Consider the following 27,471-nt stretch of genomic DNA (forward strand, 5'->3'; position numbering starts at 1 on the left):
GCGGCCGCGTCCCGCCCCCGCCCGGCCCCACGTGAGGCGCTTCCCGCACAGTCACGGGGGCAGGGCGGGGCGGTGGAAAGTTGGGAAGCGGCCGGGACAGGCGGGGGCGCCCCGCGAGCATGGAGGTGCCCGCTGTGAACCTCAAGGTACCGGGGCGGCGGGCCGGGGCTGAGCGACCCGCAGAGGGCGGCCAGGCAGCGGGCGGAGGGGCGCAGGGCTAATGGGGGGGGGGCCGAGCCCTGGCAGGTGGGTCCCGCGGGGCTGCAGCTTCAAGACCGCCCTGCCCGCTGGGCAGCCCCTCGGGCACCGGCCCGCTGCAAGGCAGAGGTCTCGAACCCCCGGCTGGTGGGAGAAGAATGGGGGGGGGGGCAGAACCGCCCCCCCGGCTGGTGGGAGAAGAATGGGGGGGGCCCAGAACCGCCCCCCGGCTGGTGGGAGAAGAATGGGGGGGCCCTAGAGCCGCCCCCCCGGCTGGTGGGAGAAGAATGGGGGGGCAGAACCGCCCCCCGGCTGGTGGGAGAAGAATGGGGGGGGCAGAACCGCCCCCCGGCTGGTGGGAGAAGAATGGGGGGGCCCTAGAGCCGCCCCCCGGCTGGTGGGAGAAGAATGGGGGGGCCCTAGAGCCGCCCCCCGGCTGGTGGGAGAAGAATGGGGGGGCACAGAACCGCCCTTAATTGTTCAAGAGCCGCATGTGGCTGACCAGCTGCAGTTTGGCCACCCCGGACTCGCGGCACCCGGTCTCCCCCGCGCCTCCCCGCAGCCCCCCGCGCCCGCACACCGGGGCGCAGAACACGCCCCCGGGCCCTTTGGGGCAGCGCTGGGTCTTTCACGTCCACCCAGCCGCCGCCCCCTGGCCGGGCTCTGCTTCCTCGGGAGGGGTCCTGCGGCGCTTCAAAGCGGGAGAGCCTGCCGGAGCCGTGAGCGGCACGTGGGAGTGAAGCCGGGGAACAGGCATTCTCCAAACCGAGGTCCACACTGTCCCCCTCGGAATGGACTTTTCTCTTAGTCGACAGAACCGTCGTTGAAAAGGCGCTTTAAGAATATTTCATTGGTGTGTCGCTGGAGGTGAGAAGTATTTGTACAGTGGGGGTGCTGTAAACAATCGCTCACCCCTCCTGCCCTGGGGTAGAGGGCCCATAAACCCTAAGGATGGCCCTGCCTGTTCTGTTCTAGGGCAGTGGGTGAGCCCGGGTCGCCCTTTAACTGGGATCCAAACTCTGTATTTTTTTAACATAAGAGGCAGCTGGAGCTGCAGACTCAAACCTGAAGGTCTTTGTCTTCCAGTAGGGTTGTATCCTCAGCTAGCATGGCTGAGACCCCCAGCTGTAAGCCCATGGGCCCAGTGTAGTGTGGATACTCAAGCCCTAGCTTGGAAATACCAAGTCCACACAGCTGGGGTTTACAGTGCAGTTTACAATAGACTTACTGTCAGGATAACCCCAACAGATGAAAACACATCAGATTGGAGGGTGGTTTTTATTTTGACAATGGCTCGGTAAAGGTTCCATGACTCTTGCTGTTGGTCAGGCCTTTGCCCAGGGGTCAAAATTCCCCCTCTGCTACAGGCTGTGCATGATCCTCACTGTGCACTCCAGAGAGCTGTATTCACATGGTGCAGTGTGACTGATACAGCTCTCCCTGATGCGCTGGAGGTACAAGATGTTTATTGGCTGTTGGTTTTATCAAATATAGTGACTTATTCTCATCTCAGGATGTTACCCATACAAAATTCTCTGTTGTTCACACATTCTAGGACAGGGATGGGTAATCTTAGGCCTGGGGGCCGGATGTGGCCCCCAGCTTGCTTGAATCTGGCCCCTGAGGCTTAGGGTGCCCTCCTGCAGGGAGCCTGTGCTGGCACTCCAGCCCCCTGCTACCCCCCATGGGGATGGAGCATCCAAAATCTACTAGGCTGGACCCCCAGAGGCTGTGGTATGCAAGGGGCATGTGGGAGAATATCTTTCTCTCAGTTGGGTGCCACATCAATGAGGGTATTTTGTGTGTGGCTCCCGACTGATTTTTCTGTGGGTCAGTGGCACCCACCCCAAAAAGTTTCCCCTCCCCTGCTCTAGGAGCACCCACCCTCACCCATTTATAGGGCTCAGGTATAACCTTTTCAATAGGCACCCACCCTCTTCCTTCTGTGGGCTCAGGTGTAACCTTACACTCTGTGGGTTTGTGGGGTCTTTTATCAGGGAATGAGCTTTACACGGTAATATCCTACTTAATCTCTCTGTATTAATCACTATCAAAGCCAGCATGCACATGCTAGCATACAGTGCTCACCGCTCCCAGTAAGTCAGATGAACTTGTCTTGATAGCCAGTCAGGTTCAGGTCCAGCTCGGGGACTCCAATTTCTGCACAGTGTTATTGGCACAGGGTCTGGCAGCTCTGATTTTGGAGCTGTGTCCTGGATTTGGCTTCCAAAAAATTCTCTTTTGGGCCCCAGTTTATATAGTGAAACTTGAGTCCTGCTTAGCTAGACTGTCATCAATTATTTTACTAAAATGTTACTAATCAGTCCTAACATACTGTAACAGAATTACCTAACTAACCATACCCCACCACTTCAATTGATATATACCTAGCAAAATTAATTACACAGCAGACTGAAACAATTAAAAACCACAGAGAGTTAGCTGTGTTGGTCTGTAACTTTAAAAACAATGAATAGTCCTGTAGCACCTTAGAGACTAAAAAATGATATATAGTACCATGAGCTTTCATGGGCAAAGTCTACTTCTTCAGATGAGATCTCATCTGAAGAAGTGTGTTTGCCCATGAAAGCTCATGATAATATATATATGTATAAAACCAGAGACAGAGATCATACAAACAAACAATAGAAAAGTGAGGATCATAATCATACAATGAGGATTCCATAATCCCACCTAAAGAGTTTCTTGATACATGAGATGCTATCAAACTAAGTTTTCTTTACCCATCTTGAGATCTGTTTCTTTATCTGGCGTTATTGGTTGTCATTAGGGCTATGTCTAGACTGCACGCCTTTTTCGACAGAGGCTTTGTCGACAGATACTGTCGACACAGCCTCTGTTGAAAAAGAGTGTCTAGATTACAACCAGTTCTGTCGAAATAGCAAGCCACTTTTTCGAAAGAGAGTGTAGACGCTCTTTCAAAAAAGCACAGATTGTGTACGATAGCGCCTTTTTTCAAAAGAGTACTTTCGAAAAAAGGCGTTATTCCTCGTAAAACAAGGTTTACCGCTGTCGACAAAACTGCTGCGTTCTGTCGACTTCCTGTTGACAGAATGCGGCGGTAGTGTAGATGCTGGTATAGTTTTGTCGACAAACCCTTGCAGTCTAGACACACCCTACGATAGGATCTCCTCCTAAACAGCTTGGTATCACACAATTGTAATGCAGTTGAGATGGAATGTGAGTTACGGGACTCCCTGCTTTACAGCTAGTGGCTGCTCTTAATCTAGCTGCAGAGGAAGGCTTCCAGGCGAAGGCCTTCCAATGTGGCTACAGAAAAAGGCCGTATCCTTACAAAGAGGGGCACATTTTTCTATGGCTTAGGAGAGAGTGGCGATCTTGGGGGATGGGCTCTGGAGACTGACTTTCTTGCTTGGTCTGTTTTTGTCTTCAAACCTTTGCAAAAATCTCCTCTGGCTCTTCTAAGTGGACCTGTGTGGACGAAAAGTTAAGAGATAAGATGGGGGGTTAGGATGAGAAACTGGACTAGAAGGACAGTGTCCTACCAGAGCTGGCATGTGCCAATTGGCTTTGGAGAGAGAGCAGAGCAGTTCCTTAAACTCTGTTACGTTACATTCCAGTCATGTATTTGTGCCACCCAGTACAGGGTCTTGCTTTGCCAGACCTCAGGAAGTATGCAAACTTCCTACAAAGGAGGAGGGAGTATTTATAACTAAGTTTCTTTCTTGCAACATTAACCCTGTTAATTATTAACCCTGTCATGCATTTCTAACATACCCAAAGTTCCCTTTAACCTCAGGGCATGTGCTGGGTGCGTGAAAGTTGCACCAGGGACAACTGACAAATTAACCATGTTTTTCAGCTGCCCACACTTGATCTGGGATCCAATTCTGCACACGTTTTCAGATTCAGAATAGGCTTGGCTGCCATTGGGCAGAGCATTTTGGGAATCCTGGGAGTTTTAAAAAAAAATGTGTAGGGATTTGAACCTTTACTGGCTAGCTAATGGCCAGAGACAGATGTCGAAAATGAGTGACTTCTCCCAGAATGGTCCACACCCTGGTGAGAAGCCCATCCTTCTTGGGGAAATCCAGCTGCTGGGGAAAGGGAGGAAGCTAGAATTCCTCTGGGAGCTGGAGTCCTTGAACTAGGGATGTAAGCGACTAGTCGACTATCTGATAAGCAAATGCTTATCAGATAGTTGACTAGTGACTCGATTAGTCACTCCCCTGCCTTCTTTTGCTACCTCTCTCTGAGAGAGGTAGCAAGAGAGGGGAGCAAGATCTGGTGCTGGGGGGAGCTAGCTTAAAAACTGGTTTCCCCCAGCACTGTCTCCGTGGGGAGAAGGGCCAGGGGCGCAGTGGAACTGGTGGCACTGGTTGCTACATTTCAGGAGCAAAGCCCTGCCGGGAGCGCGGGGCTAGTGGGGGACTCAAACAGTCCCACTCTGGACCCGCCCTCCCTGCTTTTGAAATGTACAAGAACCCCGGGAGGGCTCTTGTACATTTCAAAAGCAAAGCGCTGCAGGGAGTGTGGGGGAACTGGCTGAATCATCCGCTGGCCCCGCGCTCCTGGCAGCGCTTCTGCCTTTGAAATGTAGCAAGAGCTGGCAGTGCTTTTCCTACTTTTCAAAGGCGGAGGCGCCCTTATCTACTAACTGAATAGTCGCTGCAAATTACATCAACTGTTCGGTTAGTTGATTAATCTACATTTAACATCCTTACGTTGAACTGGTCTTTGGTTTGGCCTTCTGAAGAAGCTGAGACCTTCCTCATATTTTCACTGCTGTAAGAGAGCAGAACCTTTCTCCCCAGAACTCCTTGGCTGTTTGGTGGTGTCAACTCATTTATCTTTCTGTGGCCTGCTTTTTTTCCTCTTTGGGTGGGGGGAGATGGGAGTATCCTATTCTGCATTCGTATCTTCATTTCCTTCCTTTACTGCTTATCTCTTTGCCCAAGCTGTAGCATGAATTAAACAGATAGGCATCTTATCATTTTTGTTGCTCTCTGCAGGGTTGTGAATAGCTGTGAAATTAACACATTAATTTTGAGAGGGAAAGCTTTTGTGGGTAAAAACCACTCTGGCAAATTCATGGAGTGGAAGACGAACACGCACGCGCACACACACTTATATCTCTATAAAGGCAATTTTTCCTCTGTTGGTATTCATGCCTCCCCATCAACTGCTGAGATTGAGCCACATCCACGCTGATTGAACAGGCCTCATTAACACTGGTCCCTTCTGTCAAAATGTTTTTTACCCTTGAAACTTATACTCAAATAAATCTGTTAGGGTATGTCTACATTACCACCCTAGTTCGAACTAGGGTGGCAATGTAGGCAACCGGAGTTGCAAATGAAGCCCGGGATTTGAAATTCCCGGGTTTCATTTGCATCTCGCTGGGCGCCGTCATTTATAAATGTCCGCTAGTGCGGACTCCGTGCCGCGCTGCTACATGTGGCATGGACTAGGTAGTTCGGACTAGGCTTTCTATTCCGAACTACTGTTACTCCTCGTTTCACAGAATAGGAAGCCTAGTCCGAACTACCTAGTCCGTGCCGCGTGTAGCCGCGCAGCACGGAGTCTGCACTAGCGGACATTTAAAAATGGCGGCGCCCGGCGAGATGCAAATGAAGCCTGGGAAATTCAAATCCCGGGCTTCATTTGCAACTCCGGTTGCCTACATTACCACCCTAGTTCGAACTCCTTGTTGTTTTTGCAGATACAGACTAACATGGCTACCTCTCTGAGATTTATGAAATTAACCAGAATCTGGTTAATGTTCTTCTGCTGCAGTTTAAGAAAGTTAGGAGGTGCAGCTCCTCTGGAGTTGTCAGTCTGTAAATGTGGGAAGACACCCCCCTAGAATGTTGTGTTCACAACTATAAAGTCTAGACAATTTTATGTAGTACGTGAAAATGAAAGTTTAGATTTTACAGAATCATGGCTTCCCACTTCCCTCTCCAAAGAAAGGTTTTTTCACTTCCTAGCCTAGAGGCAAGTAAGCAAACAGCTTTTTCAAACACTGATCATGTGGTCTGGACTTCTTTCTGGCATTTTTAGAGCACTAAATTGTGGGGAATCTTTACTGTAGATAATCACCACTATTGTGAGAATTTCTGGCACCTTGGGACACTTGAAAGATCTTGCTCTAGTCCATGTTTTTATAGTCTTCTTAACTTTATTGTCTGAGGACAGCAAATACAAAGCATAATAGTGAGAAATAAGGACATATATTTAAGACAGGAAACAAAATATGCATTAAATATCTGTTGTACAATGGACAGATGGAAAAGCTTTTGAATTAAATTTGTCTTTGAAGTTTGGCTCTGCTAGGAAGCAAAGACCCAGGAAATTACCTTAATGGTTTTTCTTAAGTGACTTCATAGGTGCTGGAACTAGGGGTGCGGATGAAAGGGGTGCTGCTGCACCTTCTAGCTTGAAGTGGTTTCCATTAATATATAGCGTTTACAGTTTGGTTCAATGGCTTTCAGCACCCCCACTGTACAAATTGTTCCAAACCCCCTGAGTGATTTGTGAAAGCAAGGAGAGAGACAGCAATACAAACGGTTGACTACTTGCTCCTCCCTCCCCTTGCTGCCTCTATATTAAAAGGCGGTTCCCCCGGCACTGTCTCCATGGGGCGTGGGTGGGGCAGGGAAGGCAGAGGTGCAGTGGTAGGGACCTGGCATGAGCCGGGACTGCTGAGTCCCGGCTCTTGCTGGGTCCTGGACCTACCCCCGCTGCAGCTCTGCCTTTTAAATGTAGTAAGAGCCGCCTGGGTGGTTTTTTCTTCATTTAAAAGGCAAATCCACAGCGGGGTATGTCCAGGACCCAGTGTGAACCGGGCCTGGGGCCTACCCCCACTGTGGCACTGAAGTTTAAATGTGGTAGGAACTGGGCTGTATCAGGTACACGATTAGTGAATTACCCACTTCTTAAGATCCTTAGTATCTGTTCATCTGCAGAGTAAGGGCTGCAGGAGCTGTCCTATGGTGCTGCCCTTCCAGTGTATCCCATCAAGACTCTAGTGGGAGGAGAACAGAGCTCTTTGCAGTAGAGATGTAATAGTGTAGTCAATTAGCCAATAAACAAAAGCTTATAGGTTAATGCTATAGACTACACGCATTTCTCCTCCCCTTGCCCTCCCTTTGCCAGTACATTTTTTAGCAGGCTGGCCAACAGCCTGACTCAGTCCTGGCTCATGTCAGGTCCGGGACCTATCCCTGCTTCAGCTCTGGATTTAAAGTGTATTAGGAGCCAGGCGGGCAGGCAGGGAGCTCAGCCTCCCCCTGGACAGGGGCTGCTGCCACCCGACGCTGTGTGGGATAACAGGCAGCCAGTCCACGAGGGGAACTGGTTTTTAAACTGGCTCCCCTCATGGATCAGCTTCTACCTGGCATACCATGCTGCTGCATCTGATACAGAGGCAGCAATGTGGAGTGGCAGGGGGCTCCTCGGGAGTGGGGATGGAGCACACTGGCTGCCGGCCTCCTCCCCGGGGACTATAGAATAGTCGAATAACCAATAAAAATACATGAGGTTAATGACTATGCAATTAACCGATATTTAAAATCCCTGGTTTGTAACTCTTCGCCTTTGTTGTCTCTATTGAACCTTCCTGTTGTGTTGTGGATCCTTATCATGTTACAGTAACGCCTAACGGCCTTATTGTGGTAGGAGCTGAACAAATATATAGCTAGAGAATCCCTGCTCCAGAGAGCTTACCATCTATAGACTATTTGCATGAGTCACTATCTCATTTGCATGAGTCACTATCTCATTTGCATATTTTCTGCCACTCTGTATTTGCACTAGGGTTTTTGCACAGAAACAAGCAGGGTGGATGTTTTCTTTTTGTGCAAAACCCCCTATTTCTGCAAGACCTTTATGCCCCCCAAAAGGCGGTATACCGGTCTTGCGGAAAAAGGGTTTTTTGCGCAAAAAGAAAACGTCCACCCTGCTTGTTTTTGCGCAAAAACCCATAGCACAAAAACGGATCTGCAGAAAATATGCAAATGAGATAGCAACTCATGCAAATGAGTCCCTCATTACCATATTTTTTGCCAAGAAAACTCGTAGTGTACATGTAGCTTGAGGGATCATCCTTCCGTTTGACCCGGGAGCCTTTAAAAGGGAAGGGTGTGTACAAAGGCTCATCCAAAATCTTTTCCGCCTTTAGCACCTCTGTCACTTCTTGACTGAAGCTCAGTAATGGAGTTTGTTTCTTTAGAACAGTGGTCACCAACTAGTAGATCGGGATCTACTGGTAGAACTTGGCGCCTCTGACAAGTGATCTTGACTGGTTGGCCAAGAGGCTGTCAAGTGCCGGCACTTCAGCTGCTCTTTGCCGCACTGCTGTACATCTTCTGCCCTTTGCCTCTTGGAGCTGTCTTCTTAGGAGCCTCCTGCTTTCTGGGTAGAGCAGGGGAGGAAGAGGAAGGTGCCCCCTCTTCCCCCTTGTATCCCATTTCCACAGAGCAGAAAGGGGGCACAACAGAACTTGGGAAGGAGTTTGCTGGCTGCTTTTGGGAGTGATGCAAAATCAGGGGAGGGGTGAAACTGCCTTAGCCCCACTGCACCCCCACCTAGGAGCCAACTGATGTAACCAGTGCCCAGCTGGAGCCCACATCCCGAAATCCTACCTCAGTCATGAACCCCCTCCTGCACTGCAAGACACTGCCCCAACCCGAGCACCCCTGCATCCAAATGCCCTCCTAGAGCCTGCATCTAGAACCCTCTCCAGTACCCCAACTGCCTGCCCCAAGCTAAGATCAGAGCCCCGCTCACACTCCAGATCCCTTAATCCAAGAGCAGAGGGTGCACTCCAACCCTTTGCCCCAGCCTGGGGGAAAGGAGGGAGGATGGGGTGAGCAGGGGTGGGGCCCCAGAGAAGGGGCACAGAGGAGGGGGGACAAGGGTGTTTGGGTTTGAGGTAGATCTTGGATTGCCCTTCAATTCAAAAAGTGATCTTGTGCTTAAAAAGGCTATAGACCCCTGCTATAGAAGAAATTTCATTGATCAGGGATTAAATCCTTGAGCAAAAGGAAGGGAATTAGTCCTACCCACATCCCTTTGTAAGAGCCTGCTTACAAAGTGACTTGTGTAATCTGGCATAGGCAAACATATCATTAGGGGCATATTCCTGACACCATAGTGATTTGAGATACTGCTCTGAACTGGACTGAGATTATCAACTAACCTCACAAGTCACTGAACGGCAGTTACAGAAGACTGTCTTGTTACTACCAACCACGCCTAATAACCAGGACAGAAAAGGCTCCATATGGCATTGCCAATCCCCTGAAACAGTCGGTCCCGGAATAGCACCTTTCTGACGTTCCCTCCATCATCAAAAATAATGAGGAGCCCTGTGGCAGCTTAGATACTAACAGCTTTAATAGGGCATACATTTTGTGGGTAAAATGAAGTGGATTTTACCCATGAAAGCTTATGCCCTAGTCTCTAAGGTGCCACAGGACTCCTTGTTTTTGCAGATAAGGACTAACATAGCTACTGTACCTCTCTGAGACTCCATTCCATCAGTGTGGTTAAGCATGCCTCTCAATTTAATAACTGCAGTATTGGTAAAGGCAGTTTTTGGGGTGGTGGTCGTAAAAACAGCTTTCCAGGGGGAGTGGTAAAGACAGCTTTGGGAGCTACCTAATTATGAGGCTTTAGGGGATCTAGTGAGTATGTAATGTGCAATTAAATTCTACATAATTAAGAATTGCCCTGATATTATGATAGTCTCTTGGGTGAACACTATTTGCATTTCTCCTTTTTTATATAGGCACGTCCTGTATTTGACTGATTAGCACCTTCCGTTTGGTCTCCAGGGAGAAGCAGGGGAGGAGGGGAGAATGAGTATTTTGTAGCCTTTCATGAACAACTGAAATACAAATCAATATTAAAAGCCTGGTTAAATGGCTTTTGATGTGACAAAATCCAGCCTACCCAGTGTTAATGCTTAGTCCCAGTTTCACCAAGATATCACACCTATTCACACAGTATCTTCAGTCGTTCTGCCTGGATATCCCAGTGCATACAGGATACGCTGGGGGTCATGGGCTATTCTTCATTGTACATTTCCTGGCTTTTGCTTTTTTGTGTTGCAGCTTTATTAGTTATTTGCGTGTTTAAAAGCAACAGTCTTTGTATTAAACTAGAGAGTGGAAGAAAGGTCTTAGGACTTGAGACACTGTGCTGAGATCCAGGAGAAACCAATATTGGCTCAGGGCTGTTATTTGATCATGTATTTACGCAGCACCTGGCACCTCAGAGTCTTGTCTGTGACTGGGATTCTTATCTGTATCACTGTGGCAGTGAATTACTGACAACCCTGGGTTCAGTTTCCAGCTCTGCCACAGCCTGTCTGTGTGACCATGGGCAAGTCACTTCACCTCTTGGTACTTCTGTTTGTAAGTTGGAAATGCTACAACTTCCTTTTTCCATCTTGTCACCTAAATTGTTTTCTGAGGCAGGGATTTTCCTTTATTGTGTTTGTGGTGTCTAGCATGATGCTGATCGGTGCTCTTGTAAACAAAGAATTACAATTCCGTGCATGTTCTACATATTAGAAAGATCAGTAAATGCAATGAGATAGGAACAGTTCTGGGTCCACTTCCTACAATATGTAGATATGTAAAAATAGTTCCTTGGGTTCAGTGTAATACATTTGGAATGTAAGGCCTAGATAGAGACCCATTGAGAAATCCCAATGATTTTAATAGGTCGACTGCTTTGCATACGTAAAGATATTCTCATGTGGCTCTAAATTATAAAGCATGTTGGGGATGATGTGATTTTCATTAAGCGCCTCTCTCACATAGTATTTTTAGTGACTGAAAACTTTGAAGTGAGATCTGGAAGTGTTGCAGTCAATAAGGGCTGATTAATAGAGTCCTGCAAATCAGCGGATATCCACTTTATATCCACGGGTATCCACACTGGCGGATGTAGGTGCAGATATACATGGCTCACGTTTGCAGATGCGGATGCAGATCCAAACTTTGTATCTAGAACCCTGCAAATTTGCAGATATCTGCTGGTATCTGCAGCCACAGATGTAAATGCAAACACAAATTCTGTATCTGTATCTGTGCAGGGCTCTACTGATTAATTGCATTTTTGATTTGCCTTGAGGTTCCACATCAATGCCCGTCATGTTTTAGGGAGATTCCTTCCTGCACTCTGTCCCAATGGACCATATGTCCTGTTTTTAATCTGATGGCCAATCGTGTCTTAGGGAGCAGTAATGGAGCACTAATGGTTTGGGTTCACCAGGTTCAGTGTGTCATTTCTCATTCTTCTGTTTCAAAACAGTTGGTGGAAAGTTCACAGTAGAGGCTCAGTCCACCTTTCCCAGCTGTAAATCAAATAAAAGAACAAATGGAGAGAAAGTATCCTGCAATGCATGGAGAATAAGAGTGTCTCCTTGGTTACAGAAAATCACAAACCACCAGGAAGAGAATGCTTGTGTGGCTCATTTGTTTTGTTGTAAGCCCATTGCTGCTTGGATTTGCCTATTTAAACCCAATGGTCAGAGCCATTGATGTAAATATTTGTATGAGGACAGTACCTATCATGTTGTTGCTCTGGCACTTCAAGGCATTTCAATGCACGGAGTTGGGACCTGGTTTTGCAAATTGCTGAGAACTTTCAATTCCCTTTGACTTCACTGGGAATGGAAGGAATTCAGCACGTTGCAGGACTGGCCCTGTTTTGGTTTCTTGTTTCTTTTTTAGCAGGAAGCTAGGAGGCGGAACATCACTCTTGTGGTCTTCATACCTGGCAAGGTTTTACTGAGGCTGAGCTAGGTCTGTGAAGAGCATGGCAGGTGGGGAAGGAAGGAAACTTATGAAACCCTTGGCACCAGTGGACAGAGACTTCTGCTGAGAGCTGATACAAAATGGCCTGGCAGAGAGAGCTACAGCCATCCACGGGCAGAGGGCCCCAGGGTTGGAACACCAAGTCAGTGGCCTTTTAAACATGCTAATCAAGTATAGATCAGATTGCTGGGCTTTCTATTCAAACCATGTTCTGGTTCCAAAATCAATAACCCCTTTACAAACCCTGACCAGGTTCTGAACTAACTGTCCAAAGAGGAGAGAACAGGAACAAACTGCAGCCAGATGAAACAAAGCCCAGCAGCAGAGGCCAAGGGAAACGGCCGAGTCTATTCCTCAGCTGCAAACCGGTTCTCGGAACTGGTTGAGTTGTGTGTGCTGGCTGGCGCTCTTTGCTTTCCTTGCTCTTGGGAGGCAGTAAGTCCTGTTTCACGCCAGTACTCCCCCGATTTTCAGACTTTCTGACCTGTCTTCTCTCTGCTCTCCTGCAGGCAATCGTTCTGGTGCACTGGCTGCTCACGGTGTGGTGAGTAATTTGTACACTGCTGGGACCTGGTGAGACGCGGGGGCCCTGGAGATCGGAGAGTTAGCTGTCCTGGTGTGGGGGAGAGCATGCCCCACACAGCATTATTCTGCCTGAATATCATATAAGCACAGCACAGTGACGTTAGTATGGGCCTGGGGTGGCTTCTTGCTTAAATCATGCCCCAGGATCTTGTTCGCAAGCGGAGCTGGGCTCAGTTTGGGTGGAAACATAAAACAACAGCCAAGGAAATGCGTCTCCTAGTGACTCACGGATTACTCTTCTCTCTGGGCTGGTCCTGGCTAGTGCTTCAGCGTGGTGCTCGGGGAACCTTGCCGCTTGGGTAGCAGGTTTAAAACTAATAAAAGAAAGTTCTTCTTCACACAGCGTGTAGTCAACCTGTGGAACTCCTTGCCAGAGGAGGCTGTGAAGACTAGGACTATAATAGAGTTTAAAGAGAAGCTAGATAATTTCATGGAGGTTAGGTCCATAAAAGGCTATTAGCCAGGGGATAAAATGGTGTCCTTGGCGTCTGTTTGTCAGAGGTTGGAGAGGGATGGCAGGAGACAAATCGCTTGATCATTGTCTTCGGTCCACCCTCTCTGGGGCACCTGGTGCTGGCCACTGTCAGCAGACAGGCTACTGGGCTAGATGGACCTTTGGTCTGACCCAGTACGGCCGTTCTTATGGGGGTGCTGTCTTTCAGACCAGAGGTAAAAATGACAAACCACAAGGAACATAATGCTCAACTGGTGTCATTTGGTGTTGCGCTGTCGGCTTCCAGGGCATAAGGCTTCCGCTCTATCTCCTAACTACTTGTATGGCCTCGCAGGGGGGCTGCCACCTCCCGAGCAGTCCTAGTGGCCAGAGTTCCCTTTGCAGCAGCCTCCCTCCGCTCCCCTTTTAGAACCCCTCAGAGCCTCACCACAGCCTTGCCTAGGAGACGTCCTGCCGCCCTCCACTTGAGGCTGCTTTCCCTCAAACAATTCCTGCAGTAAAGTCCACCCTGCAATCCAGTGGTTTACGCTTATCTCTGTCTCTTCTGCCCTCCCCTGCCACCGCCAGCTCTTTGTAGGGTCACTGCCAATGTTCCCTCTCAGGTTTTCCATCTGTGTGCAGAATAAATGTTATGTGCATCAAGGCATCAGGGAGCCAGCAGCCTGCACGGGCCCCTGGGCAAAGTGTGCGTGTTCCGCGGCTTTGCTCCCCGTCCCCCTGGTCTGCAGACCAGGGAGACGGGGAGCAAAGCAGAGCAAAGCCGTGGAGCACGCGGGCAGCGGACAGCCCAGACGGGTCTGGGCTCTCCGCTGCCTGCGTGTTCCGCGGCTTTGCTCCCTGTCCCTCTGGTCTGCAGACCAGGGAGACGGGGAGCAAACCAGAGCAAAGCCGTGGAGCACGCGGGCAGCGGACAGCCCAGATGCGTCTGGGCTGTCCGCTGCCCGCGTGCTCCGCCGCTTTGCTTCCTCTCCCTGGTCTGCTGGAGACCAGGGAGACGGGCTCCGTTCGTAACTGCGGATCCAACATAAGTCGGATCCGCGTAACTCAGGGACTGCCTGTACTACTCACATCCAAAAAGCTGCTTCTGATTGGTTGGAAGAGAGAGAGGTGCTGTTCCACCCTATATTACAGGACTCCTCATTCTGGACCCATAAAGGATTAGAGTCTTGGTGTTTTCTTCCTGTCAAACTTCTAATTCCCTGGAACTGCTTCCTCTCGTCCAGGACCGGGGCTTTTCCTGAGTCTTTGTTCATTCCAGCTGCTTGGAACAGGTTCTTCTGCCCCACCCCCACCCCATTACAGTTCCCATCACCATAGGATCTGAGTACCTCACCGTCTTTATAACCTGCTATTAGCCCATATTTCACAGGTGGGGAACTGAGGCACTGAGAGGCTAATGGCTTGCCCAAGATCACACAGGGAGTCCATGGCAGGGCAGGGACTTGTACCCAGGTCTCCTGAGATGATTCCCTCATGATTGATTCATCCTTTCTTGACCACCTGGGCCACTAAAGAATCTTGTGGCTTGGTTAGCACAAGAACGATTAACTCAAGTGGGATGTCTAAATTCCCTTGCATTGTGTATTAATGCATCTCTGAGGCACTCTTTGTCATATTATCTGGCTATGAATATTACATCAGTGTGAATTAGCAGAAGATTGCTCAGGATGGCTGAAAAGAACTCCCTGCTACTCTGCCACCTTTTAGATTTAAGATGCTAGTCATGAAGAATCAAATCAAAACAGCTGGGGCCAGTTCCACCAACCAGTTTCTTAGGAAAAAGGCACCCTGCAATATATCCTGTCTATGATCCCTGCAGCTTTAATTGACTCTAATATCCTTCACTTCTTGTTCTAAACTGCCTTCATGCTGTTGTGGGCTGCTAAATTGCTGTCATATTTCACCCTGGGGGTGGCTGCATTTTAGTGATGGGTGAAGGGATCATTCTATCCCTATAGCTCCAGAGAGAGAGGGAGTTTGGCTGTTGAAGCAATTTAGGATTCTTCAGCATTAAAAGTGCATAATGAACATAAGCTGTAAATGATTTGATTTACACTGCAGTTGAGCTTAAAGATCCTTGTGACAGGGAGTTTCTCTGAGCACTATTGTATTACATTTATGAATGGTTTATATATAGGCTTAGCAGGATTCAGCTGTTATATTTTGATCCTTTCATTGGGCAATGTCGATTTTTTAAAATTTTATTTTAAGCATTTTTTTAGATTGTATCAATTAAAATAATTAATGACAGTAGATGTGATTAGGAAAGCTAAAGCTAAAACACAAACTGATGATGTCACATGTCAAAATATACATCATCAATAGCCTTAAACTCGAGGAAGTTCACAAGTTGCATTTTTCTTACTTTGCTTGTCTGTACATTTTGATTATCATTAATGGAAATGTTTTTTGTCAGGGTTTGAGTGTACAGTAAAAACTACGTTTATCAGCACTAGTGATGTAAGCGACTAATCGACTAGTCGACTATCTGATAAGCAAAAGCTTAGTTGACCCCCCCCCCCCCCCCCGCCCCGCCCTTGCTGCCTCTATCAGAAAGAGGAAGAAGACGGGGAGGGGAAGAAGAGGGGGTACTGGAGACCGCTTTCCCCCAGCTTCAGCTCTGTACATTTTGAAGTGGAAGCGCCACATGGAACCTGGGACCAGCGGGGGACTCACAGTCCCCCACTAGTCCCGGGCTGTCAGCCGACGGTCAGGACAGTATGTGCGTGTGTGTGTTTCTGAGAAAAGGTTTAACGTCCGTGTCTTTACTGCTAGGACCGGGGTCCCGTCGCAGAGGGTGGCCAGCAGGCCAACAGACGCCCCTTTTTATAGGAAGAGCTTATTACACCTTAGATTTTAGCTGCTAGAACACAGGGTTTCTTCGCAGCGGGCAGCCTAGGAAAGGCTGAAAGATGCACCAATGGACCTGTCACCTGGGAGTGACACAGATCCAAACGCCTAAGCTCTTCCTATGCCTGTCCCTTTATGACCGGCTGAAGTTCTTTTAAATTGTGCTTGGTTCTATTACAGCAACTGAAGGAGTCAGGTTAAAGCTTAAACAGTTACAGGTTTATTAAAGAAGCTTATAAATCATATGGTTACAATGGCTATTGCTCTATTTCTTAAATGCTAGCAAATATATAGATCTTAAAAATGGTTACAGGAAAAAGGTAAAGATAGAAAATAGAAATAATGGTACCAAGTGACAGCTTAATCTTTAAAGAGCTCTAACACTATGTGTATGTATATACTTAAACAAAGGACCACATCCAGGTACAATTTTTACCCCTTTCTGTGCCTCTCGACTCCAGCGTGTCAGGCCAGAGCCGGTCTCTCAATTCCTAGGAAAGACGAATACGAGGTGGGCGTCCCCTTGGAACCTCGGGAGATCAAACACCTAACCCGACCAGCAGATAGATGGTAGATTGACGCTCAAAGTAAATGTGCTGCTGGACCCATCTTCATACCCTTGGAGGCCCGAATCCTCTTTCTTATCTAAGAGGCCAAATTGTACTGGTCCGTTTTGTGGTGCCAGTTCTTACAAGCAAGTTTCAAGTTAATTTACACTTGCAAGAGAGAGAACTAAATTGTGAGTACTAGACATTTTTTTACTGGGCAAGAGATTCCTCCCCCCGCGGACGGCTGTGTGTTCGTATCAATATGGGTTAAGTCAAGGGCACTCCTTGGCAGCCTCTTGGTCAGCAATTGGCGTATCTCTGTTTACAGCCATTCACGGTCACACAGCCTGGGCCTTCTGCTCTGTGTGCCCTGCATGCTCCAGGCAAGCAAAAATGGATGTTACAAGGGGGGTTCCTGTCTGGCTACCCGGGCTCCATGCAGTGTTTCAATCTTTGAAATGCACAAGAGCCCCTGCAGGGAGTCTTGTACATTTCAAGGGCAGAATGCTGCACAGCACTTCCGCTTTTGAAATGTAGCAACAGCCAGGCGGGCTCTTGTTAAGTTTCAAAGCGGAAGCGCACTTATCAACTAATTGAATAGTCAGTGGAAATTCCATTGACTATTTGTTTATTCGATTAATCTAACTTAACATTCCTAATCAGCACTTACCAATACAAATCAAACCCTTTAAAGCCTATTTCTGTATCAGTGTGAACCATTAATTGTGTGCTATTCCAGAGGGGGTTACCACTGCCCCTCCAGGAACCAAAAGCTGTAGGGGTGATTAAGGCACATCACGTAGGCTGTGCCTACACACAATTTTTATTTTGGGAGAAGGATGCAAATAGCGCTGCGTATTTGCATACTTCCTCCCGTGTTTTTTTTTCCTGGAAGACGCTCTTCCAGTATTTACCCGTGTGTACACGTGGCTGAATTTCAGAATAAACCCCTATTTGAAAAGATCCCTGTAAACCTCATTGTAGGAGGAATAAGGGATCTTTCGAAATAGGGGTTTATTTTGAAGAGTGTCTTCCAAAAAGAAGCCCGGAGGAAATATGCAAATGCGCAGCTTTATTTGCATCCTTCTCCTGAAATAAAAATTACGTGTAGACATACCCTTAGTTTGCAAACTCCTCTGGAGAGCTACCTCCCTGGGGAAGTTTATGTATGCTGGGTCAAACTAGGTTTTCTAGACATCAACAAAAAGAACTTTTGGCATAAAAGGGCTGAGTTTAAAATGATTTGGGGCCTTCCTTCTGACCCAGCGAATGGACAGGTCTATGGTGAGACCCCCAACCCCTGTAGAAGGGTTGGAAAGATGCTGGTTTCCTGCAGCCGCATTAGACTGATGGTTGATTCCTAGCATGTTTACTGTGCGTGCTTAATCCCATGTATGGTTTTCATTATTTTTCTCTATGATGATTTTACCCTAAGAATAAATGGGCTTGCTTAGAAAAAGCTGTGTGATAACTTGTTAACACAAGGTTTGTAGACCCGGGAGAGGGAGCAATGCATAGGGCAGGGGCGGGGAACCTTTTCTGGGTCAGGGGCCGCTGAGCCACAGAAAAATCAGTTGGGGGCCACAAACAAGTGAGAAGGCAGGGGAAAAAAGCCACCCCTTCACTGCCGTGGCCCCCTGACTGAGGAGAAAGAAACTCCCCATATTCCTCTTGTACACAAGAACCTAGGGGGCCCATCTTACTAGATTTCGGGTGCTCCAGCCCCACAGTGGGGTAGCAGGGAGGCTGGAGCACCAGTGCGGGCTCCCCAGTGCTGGGAGGGGGGGCGAGAGTCTTGGGGGCTGGATCCACGCAAGCTGGGGGCTGCATCTGGCCCCCAGGCCTGAGGTTCCCCACCCCTGGCATAGGAGCTGGCTTCTAGGCAGTCTGGCTTGCTCAGGATAATGCAGCGTGAGGCAGGGAACTGTACAGCCGTAAAATCTCCCAGCCAGAAGGAATGGGACAAGGCTGTCTGTCCAGAGACCGTTACTGGCTGGAAACCTGACTGGGCAATCCTGGAGTGGCCCATGGAGGTGGGGATATAGTTGTAATTACCCAGAAACTGTGATAGTCCCAGACAAGGTCCAGGCCCCGTTGTGGCAGGCACAGTACACACATCTTGTAAGAGATGGTCTCTGCTCCACCAGGTGTGCAGTGTAAACTGACTTCATCCTGAATCAGAGCATTCGGCTAACTGTTGACTGGAACTTTTACTTAAATGTAGGCTCAGAAGCAGGGGTAACTTGTGGGGGCTGCTCCAGCCCTCTGGGGCCTGCCGCTGGAGGGATGCTCCAGCCTGGCCAGTTCAGCTGCTGTCTGTGGTAGGGTGCTGCTCCAGCCTGGCGAGGGTGGAGCCCCCCCTTTAATTAGTTAACTGGTTAAACATTACATTTAACTGGTGAACCAGTTAAGTGGGATTTTATATGCCTACTTGGAAGCATTAGTCTTTTATCGGTAAATGCCAGTAAACATTGATTTCACCTTACACACATTAAGAATACATATTTCTATTAATAATAGAATTTTACACGCAAGCAATGTACGAAAAAGGCTGCGTGAGAACTTTAGAGTTCGGTTTAAGGCTAAAATTTTGACATGATATTGACAATTCATGTTTTAACAATAATAAAGCTTAACGTTTTGAATCTCAGATTCTGCTGTCATTAAATAATTTGTCTGACCGCCCGCTCCAAAATTTCTTGCACCTGTGGAAATTTAAGATACACATTTAAAAAGCTTAAAAATTATCATTGATAATAGCTGTTGTAATTATTTTAAAAATGAATTTCCACTATTGCTGCTTATGTAATTAGGTTTTTACATGTAAATACAGCTCCATAACAGGGTGGAGGTAATTCTATATCTTGCAATGGAGGATAGCTGGGTACAATGTTCTGAACAAACTTCAAGAGCCCCTAAAGAAATTCATCTTTTTGTTTAAAATCCTAACTCTTTGTAGTAGGCATGTGAAAGTGTAACCATATATATGGTTAACTGATGAGCCTGAGTTCATCAGTTAACATGCCTGGTTATATGCAGGCCCATCCACTTCGTGCTGCTGCCTCTGTATCAGAGGCAGCAGTGTGTGAAGCGGGGCAGGCAGGAGCCAGTGCTCATGGAGAGCCACCTGCCTCCCTCTCCTGCATAGAACCATAGAGCTGGAAGAGACCTTAGAAGGCCATCAAGTCCAGCCCCCTGCCCAAGGCAGGACCAATCCCCATTAAATTAACCCAGCCAGGGCTTTATCAAGCTGAGACTTAAATACCTCTAGGGATGGAGACTCCACTACTTCCCTAGGTAACCCATTCCAGTGCTTCACCACCCTCCTAGGGAAATAGTTTTTCCTAATATCCAACCTGGACCTCTCCCACCACAACTTGAGACCATTGCTCCTTGTTCTGCCATCTGTCACTACTGAGAACAGCCTTTCTCCAGCCTCTTTGGAACCTCCCTTCAGGAAGTTGAAGGCTGCTATCAAATCCCCCCTCACTCTTCTCTTCTGCAGACTAAATAGACCCAACTCCCTCAGCCTCTCCTCGTAGGTCATATGCTCCAGCCCCCTGGGGGGCCCAAAACTGGACACGATACTCCAGATGTGGCCTCACCAGAGCCGAGTAAAGTGGAATAATCACTTACCATGTAACTGTGAAACCGCTGACTTTTTCAGCCCTTACACATTTACTTGACTAAACGCATTTTAACATCCCTAATTTGTAGGGGGTTTGGCTGTACAAATTGCACTTGTGGTATAGTGAATGCTTGGGCTTAATTGACCTCATTGTTTATGTTGGGATGATAGAGAGAACTCTGGGAAAGGTTAACTAAGACTGCAGAGGGAATAGTCTATGGCTATGTCTATACTGGCGCGATCTCGTGCCAGAGCTATGCAAATGAGGCTAAGGGTGGAATATTGTCGAGCCTCATTTGCATATCTAATGAGCCACCATTTTTGCGGAAGAGGCTCTTGCTCCAGAAGGAGCTGTCTACACTGGCCTGTCTTGTGCAAGAAAAGCCCTCTTGCGCAATGCTGTTACACTGATTATTTTCAGGAATAACGGCATCGCGCAAGAGGGTTTTTCTTGCGCAAGAAGGGGCAGTGTAGACACTCCTTCTGGTGCAAGAGCCTCTTTCGCAAAAATGACGGCTCATTAGATATGCAAATGAGGCTCGGCAATATTCCATGCTTAGCCTCATTTGCATAGCTCTGGCGCAAGATCAGGCTATGTCTACGCTGGCGCATCTGTTTTGTAGGGTTGGACCCAGAGACCCTACAGTAGCAAATAGACAGATTTTTGTAGTAGTCATTCTTAGCTCTTACCATGATTGATCCAGACAGCCTATAATTCCTATATATAAAGTGTTCTAGCGGTGGGGAAGTAATCTCTTCATATTGCTGGAACTGGTTATTAGGATAACCTTGGAGTCTTACGTGCAGGGGAAAACCTGGCATCTTTCTGGAGCAGAGCTAGAGTTGCGTATTGAAATCTTGCCCCACACGGATGTAATGGGGTTGAGGTCCAGTGGTTAAGCTCACACTGTTCATGCCACATGTGTTCTGAGTGGGTTTTTGTGCCTTGTTTGCTAGGGCATGCATGGATTATGCAGCGCTTCCTGACTCCTACCAATGGGGAAACTTCACTGTCCTGACTGTGGGGGTTTGGGCAATCGCTCAGCGAGATTCCATTGATGCAATAATCATGGTAAGTGTGGGGGGGGGAGAGGGAGGGGGAGGGAGGGAGAGGGAGAGAGAGAGAGGGAGAGGGAGCAGATACCTTCCCGAATGGGCTCTGTAAGAGGCGTTGTGAGGGAAGACGTCACTGCTTTATGGGTAGAAATTCCCTTGAATCGGTTCCACTTTTCATCTGTGTTCGGAATGAAAAAGGGCAGTTCCGATTCTCGGGGCCAAATTTTCACACTAGTTCAGCACCTAACCAAAGGTCAACACCAGTGGGATCTGTGTGCAGAGCTCTGAATGAACTCTTTACCCTGCATCCTGTTACACTTGCAACAAAAGAGATACACCCTCCATCAGGACATTGCAACTACCACCTACTGCCTTAAAACAAACCACAGTGTTCAACTTGTTTGTAGAAATAAATTGGTCTCCCTCTTTGAAAGGGACATATTCTAATTACAAAATTAGTCCCTCAACTTCTTACCTACTATGGCTATAAGTAAGACCTCAGGTAACTATAACTAAAATATATTTGTCCTTTTAAGTCTTATTTTGTGTACAATAATTCCTCATTTAACACGTGTCCACTTAACACGTTTTTGCGATAGCACAATTTTTTTGTAGGGAATGTTTTCTGAATTACACGACCATCCCACCAATAACACGATTTCCCCAGCCGGCTCGTTGCCGGCAGCTGTGTGGGGCTTCCCCCGCCTCCCTGCAAAGCGGCGGGGAGTTTGCTGCTTGCCACACCATTCCCCACTGACTCCCCCTCACTGGACGCCTTCCCCGCTCTCGTCCGCCCCCACTTGCAGGCCGGCGGCTGGGTTTCCCCCGGCAGGCCCATTACTGGCAGCTGCGTGGGACTTCCCCCACCTCCCTGCAAAGCAGCGGAGGGTTCGCCGCTCTCTGCGCCATTCCCCGGCGATTCCCCACTCGCCAGACACAGTGCGGGTCCTGGCAAACCCGTCACAGGGGCTTCCCCCCAATCCAGTCCCCCTTCCCTCTCCTCCCCTTCCCTTCCCCAGAGCCAAACATCTCCCCTCCCTGCTGTAACCCAATCCCCTTTCTCCCCCAACCTCATGTCCCAGTCCCAACAGACAGCACCGCTTGAAATGAAACACTCACCTTTTCCATTATTTTCAATGGGAAAATTGACCCCGCATAACACGTTTTCACTTAACACGATCATTTTCTGAAACATATCTATAGTGTTAAATGAGGAATTACCGTACAATTACAGTTCCTCAAAGGCAGCAGTGCGGTGCGGGCTGCTGCGAAGCAGCCTCTGTCCATGATGGGCCTGGGCTCGCTGTGGACAGAGGCTGTTCTGTTGGATGCGGAGCAGCCTCAGTCTGTGGGGATCCCAGGCCCCTCGCGAACAGGGGCTGTTGCCACCATGCGCTGCTGCCTCTGTGTCAGAGGCAGCAGCGCAAGGCGGCAGGCAGCCAGTCTGCGTGGGGAGGTGGTTTTTAAACTGGCTCCCCTCGTAGACCAGCTCCTGCCAGCAGAGGCAGCAGTGCAGGGTGGCAGGGGACTCCCCAGGAGTGGGGCCGGAGCCGACTGGCTGCCTGCCTCACCCCCAGGGACTACTGAATAGTCGCGTAACCACTAAGATTTCATGCGTTTACATGATTATTCAATTACACCACATCTAACAACCCTAACAGAGGAAAGCGTCCAGTGTTGAGAAAAGTACAGGAGGGAGGAGACACATCTGTCACAGGGGTGTGAAATCCATGTGCGAGAGGTCCCCATAATTACAATTTCGTGCTGGCCTCCAGGTAAGGCAAGGTAAAACCAGTGGCACATGAGCACAGATCTTCAAAGGCAGAGATGTGTAACATCCTAAGACTCTGGCTTCTGTTGGTTTGGGCTGTTTGGCTTTTGTGGGTGAATCAAATGTCCAATCAATGTCCTCATGTTTCTGATTTCCAGTTCCTGATTGGCTTGTTGCTTACGATCCTGACGGACATCATTCACTTGAGCATCTATTATCCCCGGGGTCACAATCTAACGGACCTGCAGCGCTTCACTGCGGGCATGGCCATCTTCAGCCTCCTCCTCAAACCCTTGTCTTGCTTCTTTGTCTATCAGATGTACCGGGAGCGTGGGGGAGAGTACGCCTTCAACCTAGGTAGGAGGCCACAAATCAATGCAGCCTGCCCCTTCCCTGTTGTCCATCTACCTGCTTTTGGTCTGAGATACGCACAGCTGGATTCTGTCTGTACTAGCGGGTGTCTCTGTTGCCCAGTCTGCACTCTCCCCTTGTTCTGTTCTCATGCTCCCTGTTTGTCTCATGCCTCGTGTTTTTTATATTCTCCGTCTTTTCCCTTGCAGACCTGGAGTCCTCGTCCGACAGCCGCTTTACCTTTGATGGTATTGACTCCGCTGCTATCCCCCTTGTTCAACGTAACTGAGCTGCCCTCTTCCTTCTTAGCTATCTGTGTCCCGTGGTTGTGCTGGAAGCCTTTCTGTCTTCCTTCTTCACCAACCATTTCTGTGCCCGCTAGCTGTGACTGGGGAGGAGGTGGGAGGAGAGGGTAAAAGGGAGAAATGAAGGCATGTTGAGAGAACACATGAGGTTGTGTTGCCTACACAACTAAGCATGGATGTGAGAGCCTGGCTTCTCATCCCAGCCTTGCTGTGTGGCCTTGGGCAAATGGTTTTAAACTCCATGCCTCAGTTTCCCCTTCTGAAATACGGGGCGACTATCTACCTCACTGCTGGGAGGGAGGTTCATGGTGGAGAATAGTTGATGTCTCCAGTGTCTGAGATAGGTGAAACACGTCTATACTGTCGTTAACAATTCCTCAGTGACCTCCGCAGAGAAAAGAGGATGTTATATGCTATGAAATGACCGTCTGCTGTGCTTATCAGCCAGTCTTTGAGTCCTCACTAGCTGGCTTGCAAATCCACACTGAGCTTCTCTGCTAGGGCTTTGATGGCCGAGAGTCCTGCAAGTAGAGGCTGCCAAGAGAATTCTGCCCCTGTTGGACCGTACCAATCCCAAGCCTTGGCTGCTTCCTCCCCCTGCCTGTACGGGGTCCCCATGCATGCTGGAGCTTCCTTTTGCTTCCTAAAAACCTGCGGAATAGCAGCCTTCCACCCTTGTCTCTTCAAAGAGCAGGCTAATGCACCCCTCCACCCCTTGGCTCCCTGCTGATGTGTTAGAAGGACCTCACTGGTCTGCTTCTGCACTGCTACAGAAGATAAGGCTTCCCATGAAAGGAGGCACTGGAGTATCCGGATGGGATCAGCTTGGGCATCTGGAGATGCCAGCTGCAGGATGCCAGCCACATCCCACCTAGTGTAATGGCTTTGATGCCTGCCAGTCGCTCCTGTCACACCATCCATGCAAGCAGAACACTGAGGAGCCCAGTCCCTGTGGGTCCTCTGCATGGTCTGGCATAAACCAAGACCATCAGCCTCTTGCTGTGCTTCTAATCCAGACTTCCCACCTGCTTGCTTGTGGCAGGCAGAGTAGGTGTCACTGAGACATGAGCGCTGCTCCCTTCACCTCTCTGGGTTTTAGATGCGGCCTCTTCCAGCCCATAAGTGAGCCATGGACAAGGGTCCCATTTGTAGCCCTACAATGCTCTGTTATCAAACCGAACTCAATAAAAACGGGAGCAACTAGTTCCCTGCGCTGACCCAGACTTGGCTTCTCTGCAGCCTTTCTGTACGAGGCGTGAGTCACTGATCCAAGATTAACACGTTCACCAACTGCCCCCTCTTCTTGGTTCATCACTGCAATGCAACTGTCCCACTTTGTTCCTGTTACACATTTTCCTGGTCACTTGAGCCTGTTCCTTTCTATGCAGAACAGCTGTCTGTTGCTTGGCAGCTTCCCCTACCCCCTGCCTGCTGTCAGCAGGGGCTGTCACATGTGTCAGGAACTAGCATTGATTTAAATAATTTTCTAGCATATGACAGTTGAGCAGCCTAGATAGACAAAAAGCTTCTCTCGCCTTCTCGTCGCCACGGGGATACACCAAGACCCTGTAAGATGCTGAACACAGCAAACCGTGTTTGTAACATAATCAGGGCATGGTTGTATTTAAATTGAAGTGTGATATGTTTTGCTTTGTACCAGTCCTCAGAGATATGAGGCTGGGCTTATTGGAAGAGGGAGGGATGGGTAAATCATACACGATTTCCACCAGCTAGGCATTGTGCCTTCTGTATTTTATTGCAGCATGGATTCAGTAGCCACCCCCTGGATCTCTCAGGAAACTGTTCAAACGGGCGGAACCAAACTATTTCAACAGCATTTCTCCTGGGGGTAATCGGGCAGTGTGGCTATTTGACTTAGCCATATGGCTGCAAGAGCAGTACCCCTCTGAACAAAACGCAGCCCATGCTCACTTCTCACAAGTATTTTTCTTTGGATGCCTGGCACACTCCTATACACGCTCCTGGTACCTTACTCCTTCCAGGACCCGTGTCTATCACGGCCAGCACAGCAGAGTCACCGAATAAGTGTCAGGCCCCTTCTTCCTGAGAAAGATAGTTGGACTGGAGGCCTCGCTTGCAGCATGGTTATACTACGCCATTATTAAAATACCTGATGTGCCATTGTAATTGTAGAGGACCATTGGGCAGCAGTGTTGGGTATTCAGAGCTGTTGGCAAAGTGAGGTGTCTAGAATTAGCCATAGTGCTCCATCCCCTCTGCCTGCATCTGGCCATTGCCCATTTCTGCTTCAGCAACACTCCTGCACCTGGCAAATTGTGCAATGCTGAGCATGGTGCTCGGGCGAGGGAATCCTTCCTGACCCCTGTGCTAATTGTATTCAGAAGGATACGTGCTTTTACCTGAATGAGCATAATTACAAGCACATACGTCACCAAAATCCTGAGGTGCAAGGGTGCAATTACGGGGATGTAGTGCTGAAGTGCACATGAATTTTATGTGGCTTCCTGAGCTGGCATTGTCTGAAAGCTTGTCCTGTGCTTTCTGTATTTTATTGCAGCATGGATTCGGTACCCGCCCCCCTTCCCCTCCACTCCCACTGCCACCCCCTGGATCTCTTAGGAAACTGCTCAAACAGGCCAAACCAAACTATTTCAACAGCATTTCTCCACACAGGTTTTCCCACCGTGAGCCGGGATCGCAGTGCCTACCAGTCGATTGATCAGCAAGATGTACCATGCCCATACCCTGACCTGGACAGCAAGCCAGCCCCACGTCCTTTCTGAGGCATTCCTCCTTGCCAGAAACAGAGAACAGGACTTCACTGATGTTCCCCCTCCTCCACCCAACAACAAATAAAACTACCCTGCCCTGTTCCCCTCCCTCCCCCTTCTGGTGTACAAGCAAGAGAGGATCTAATTTTGTGCTCCTAGAACATCTATCCTTTCCTGAAACTCTGTCGGTGGATTGGGTCCTGCACTGAGTCCTATTGATGTCAGTGTAAGAACTATGAGGCTGTATAACCCCACCCCGTCTTGCACTGGGATGTCACTGTTGGCTGAGTAGTTGCGTGCTCCTTTCCCATAGGCTCCCAAATCCTGCTCTCCACAGCTCCTGCATCACAGATCCGCCTCACTGCCCAAGGTGTTCATGGAGAAGCTGGCTCTTTTAAATGTCCATATGTTTGGGCAGCAATCAGTTGAGCCAGAGGGGGTGACGCTGGGTTGTATGTACCAATCTCACTAGTTGTTGCCAATGGAGTTTGCATAAATCTGTTTCAGCGAGGTGGATGTTCACAAAGTTGTATTTTTCATGCTCATAACTGCCCAGAGTAACTGCACACTGGGCTGGATAAAGGTGGGTCGGCACAGCCAAGGAGCTCTCGTATTTCCTCTACCTAGTCTTGGGTTGTCGTTGTTTGATTGTATGTAAGTTTCAAGTCCATCAGGACCCTGTGCGATTACTGTTACTTGTGCGTTGTAAATACGTTGTGCCTTCAAACACTTTTTGCCTTCACTGGACAACTACATAGAACTTTTTTTATTTCTAAAATAAAATGAGCACAGTACCACTGAAGTTAGAACTGTGTGTTAAAAATTATACCGCTTGCCCTACTGCCTCATCTGTAAGATGGGAAATTCCTGATGAGTTAGAATCAAGCCCAGTGACATGGAATAGTGATTAAAACAAAAAGGAACATGCCTTTATTTCTAGGTTGCTGGCTCAAATCTAGCAGAGGACGTTGCTGGGAACTTTTTATTGTAGTTAATCAGACTGGAGTGCATGCTGTGTCTTTTGAGAATTCCCAGTCACTCGTGGCTGTCCCAGTAGTATCACTATTTTAAAAGATAGTGCAAACCCTCTAGCCAGCTCTCGTATTCTATTATTAATCATCCTACTTCACATTTTTGCTGGTGCCTTTGCTGGGGAAAT

The 27,471-nt window shown here is 48.5% G+C and overlaps 1 protein-coding gene across 4 annotated transcripts; it reads left to right on the top strand.

Moving 5' to 3' along the window:
• The first annotated feature begins 24 nt into the window (after positions 1–24).
• AGTRAP (angiotensin II receptor associated protein) lies at positions 25–27,114 on the top strand. 4 transcript variants are annotated; one of them, XM_075906107.1, is made up of 6 exons: positions 123–146; positions 11,928–11,999; positions 12,521–12,555; positions 21,034–21,148; positions 23,062–23,260; positions 26,215–27,114. In XM_075906107.1, exons 4-6 carry the CDS (start codon positions 21,041–21,043, stop codon positions 26,322–26,324), a joined length of 417 nt encoding a protein of 138 aa, XP_075762222.1. In that variant the 5' UTR covers positions 123–146; positions 11,928–11,999; positions 12,521–12,555; positions 21,034–21,040; the 3' UTR covers positions 26,325–27,114. The 4 variants fall into 4 exon arrangements, with proteins under 4 accessions (XP_075762220.1, XP_075762223.1, XP_075762222.1 ...); XM_075906105.1 differs by lacking the exon at positions 11,928–11,999 and having other exon boundaries at positions 25–146; XM_075906106.1 differs by lacking the exons at positions 123–146; positions 11,928–11,999 and adding an exon at positions 12,037–12,153.
• Positions 27,115–27,471: the final 357 nt, after the last annotated feature.

This window comes from Pelodiscus sinensis, chromosome 23 (assembly GCF_049634645.1).
Source record: "Pelodiscus sinensis isolate JC-2024 chromosome 23, ASM4963464v1, whole genome shotgun sequence".
NCBI lineage: Eukaryota > Metazoa > Chordata > Testudines > Trionychidae > Pelodiscus > Pelodiscus sinensis.

Excerpts from the sequence above, each read along its gene's own strand:
- AGTRAP (XM_075906105.1), top strand. The coding sequence starts at position 120 with ATGGAGGTGCCCGCTGTGAACCTCAAG. Across the intron at positions 147-12,520 it reads TGCCCGCTGTGAACCTCAAG|GCAATCGTTCTGGTGCACTG; the intron begins GTACCGGGGCGG and ends GCTCTCCTGCAG. Across the intron at positions 12,556-21,033 it reads CACTGGCTGCTCACGGTGTG|GGCATGCATGGATTATGCAG; the intron begins GTGAGTAATTTG and ends CTTGTTTGCTAG.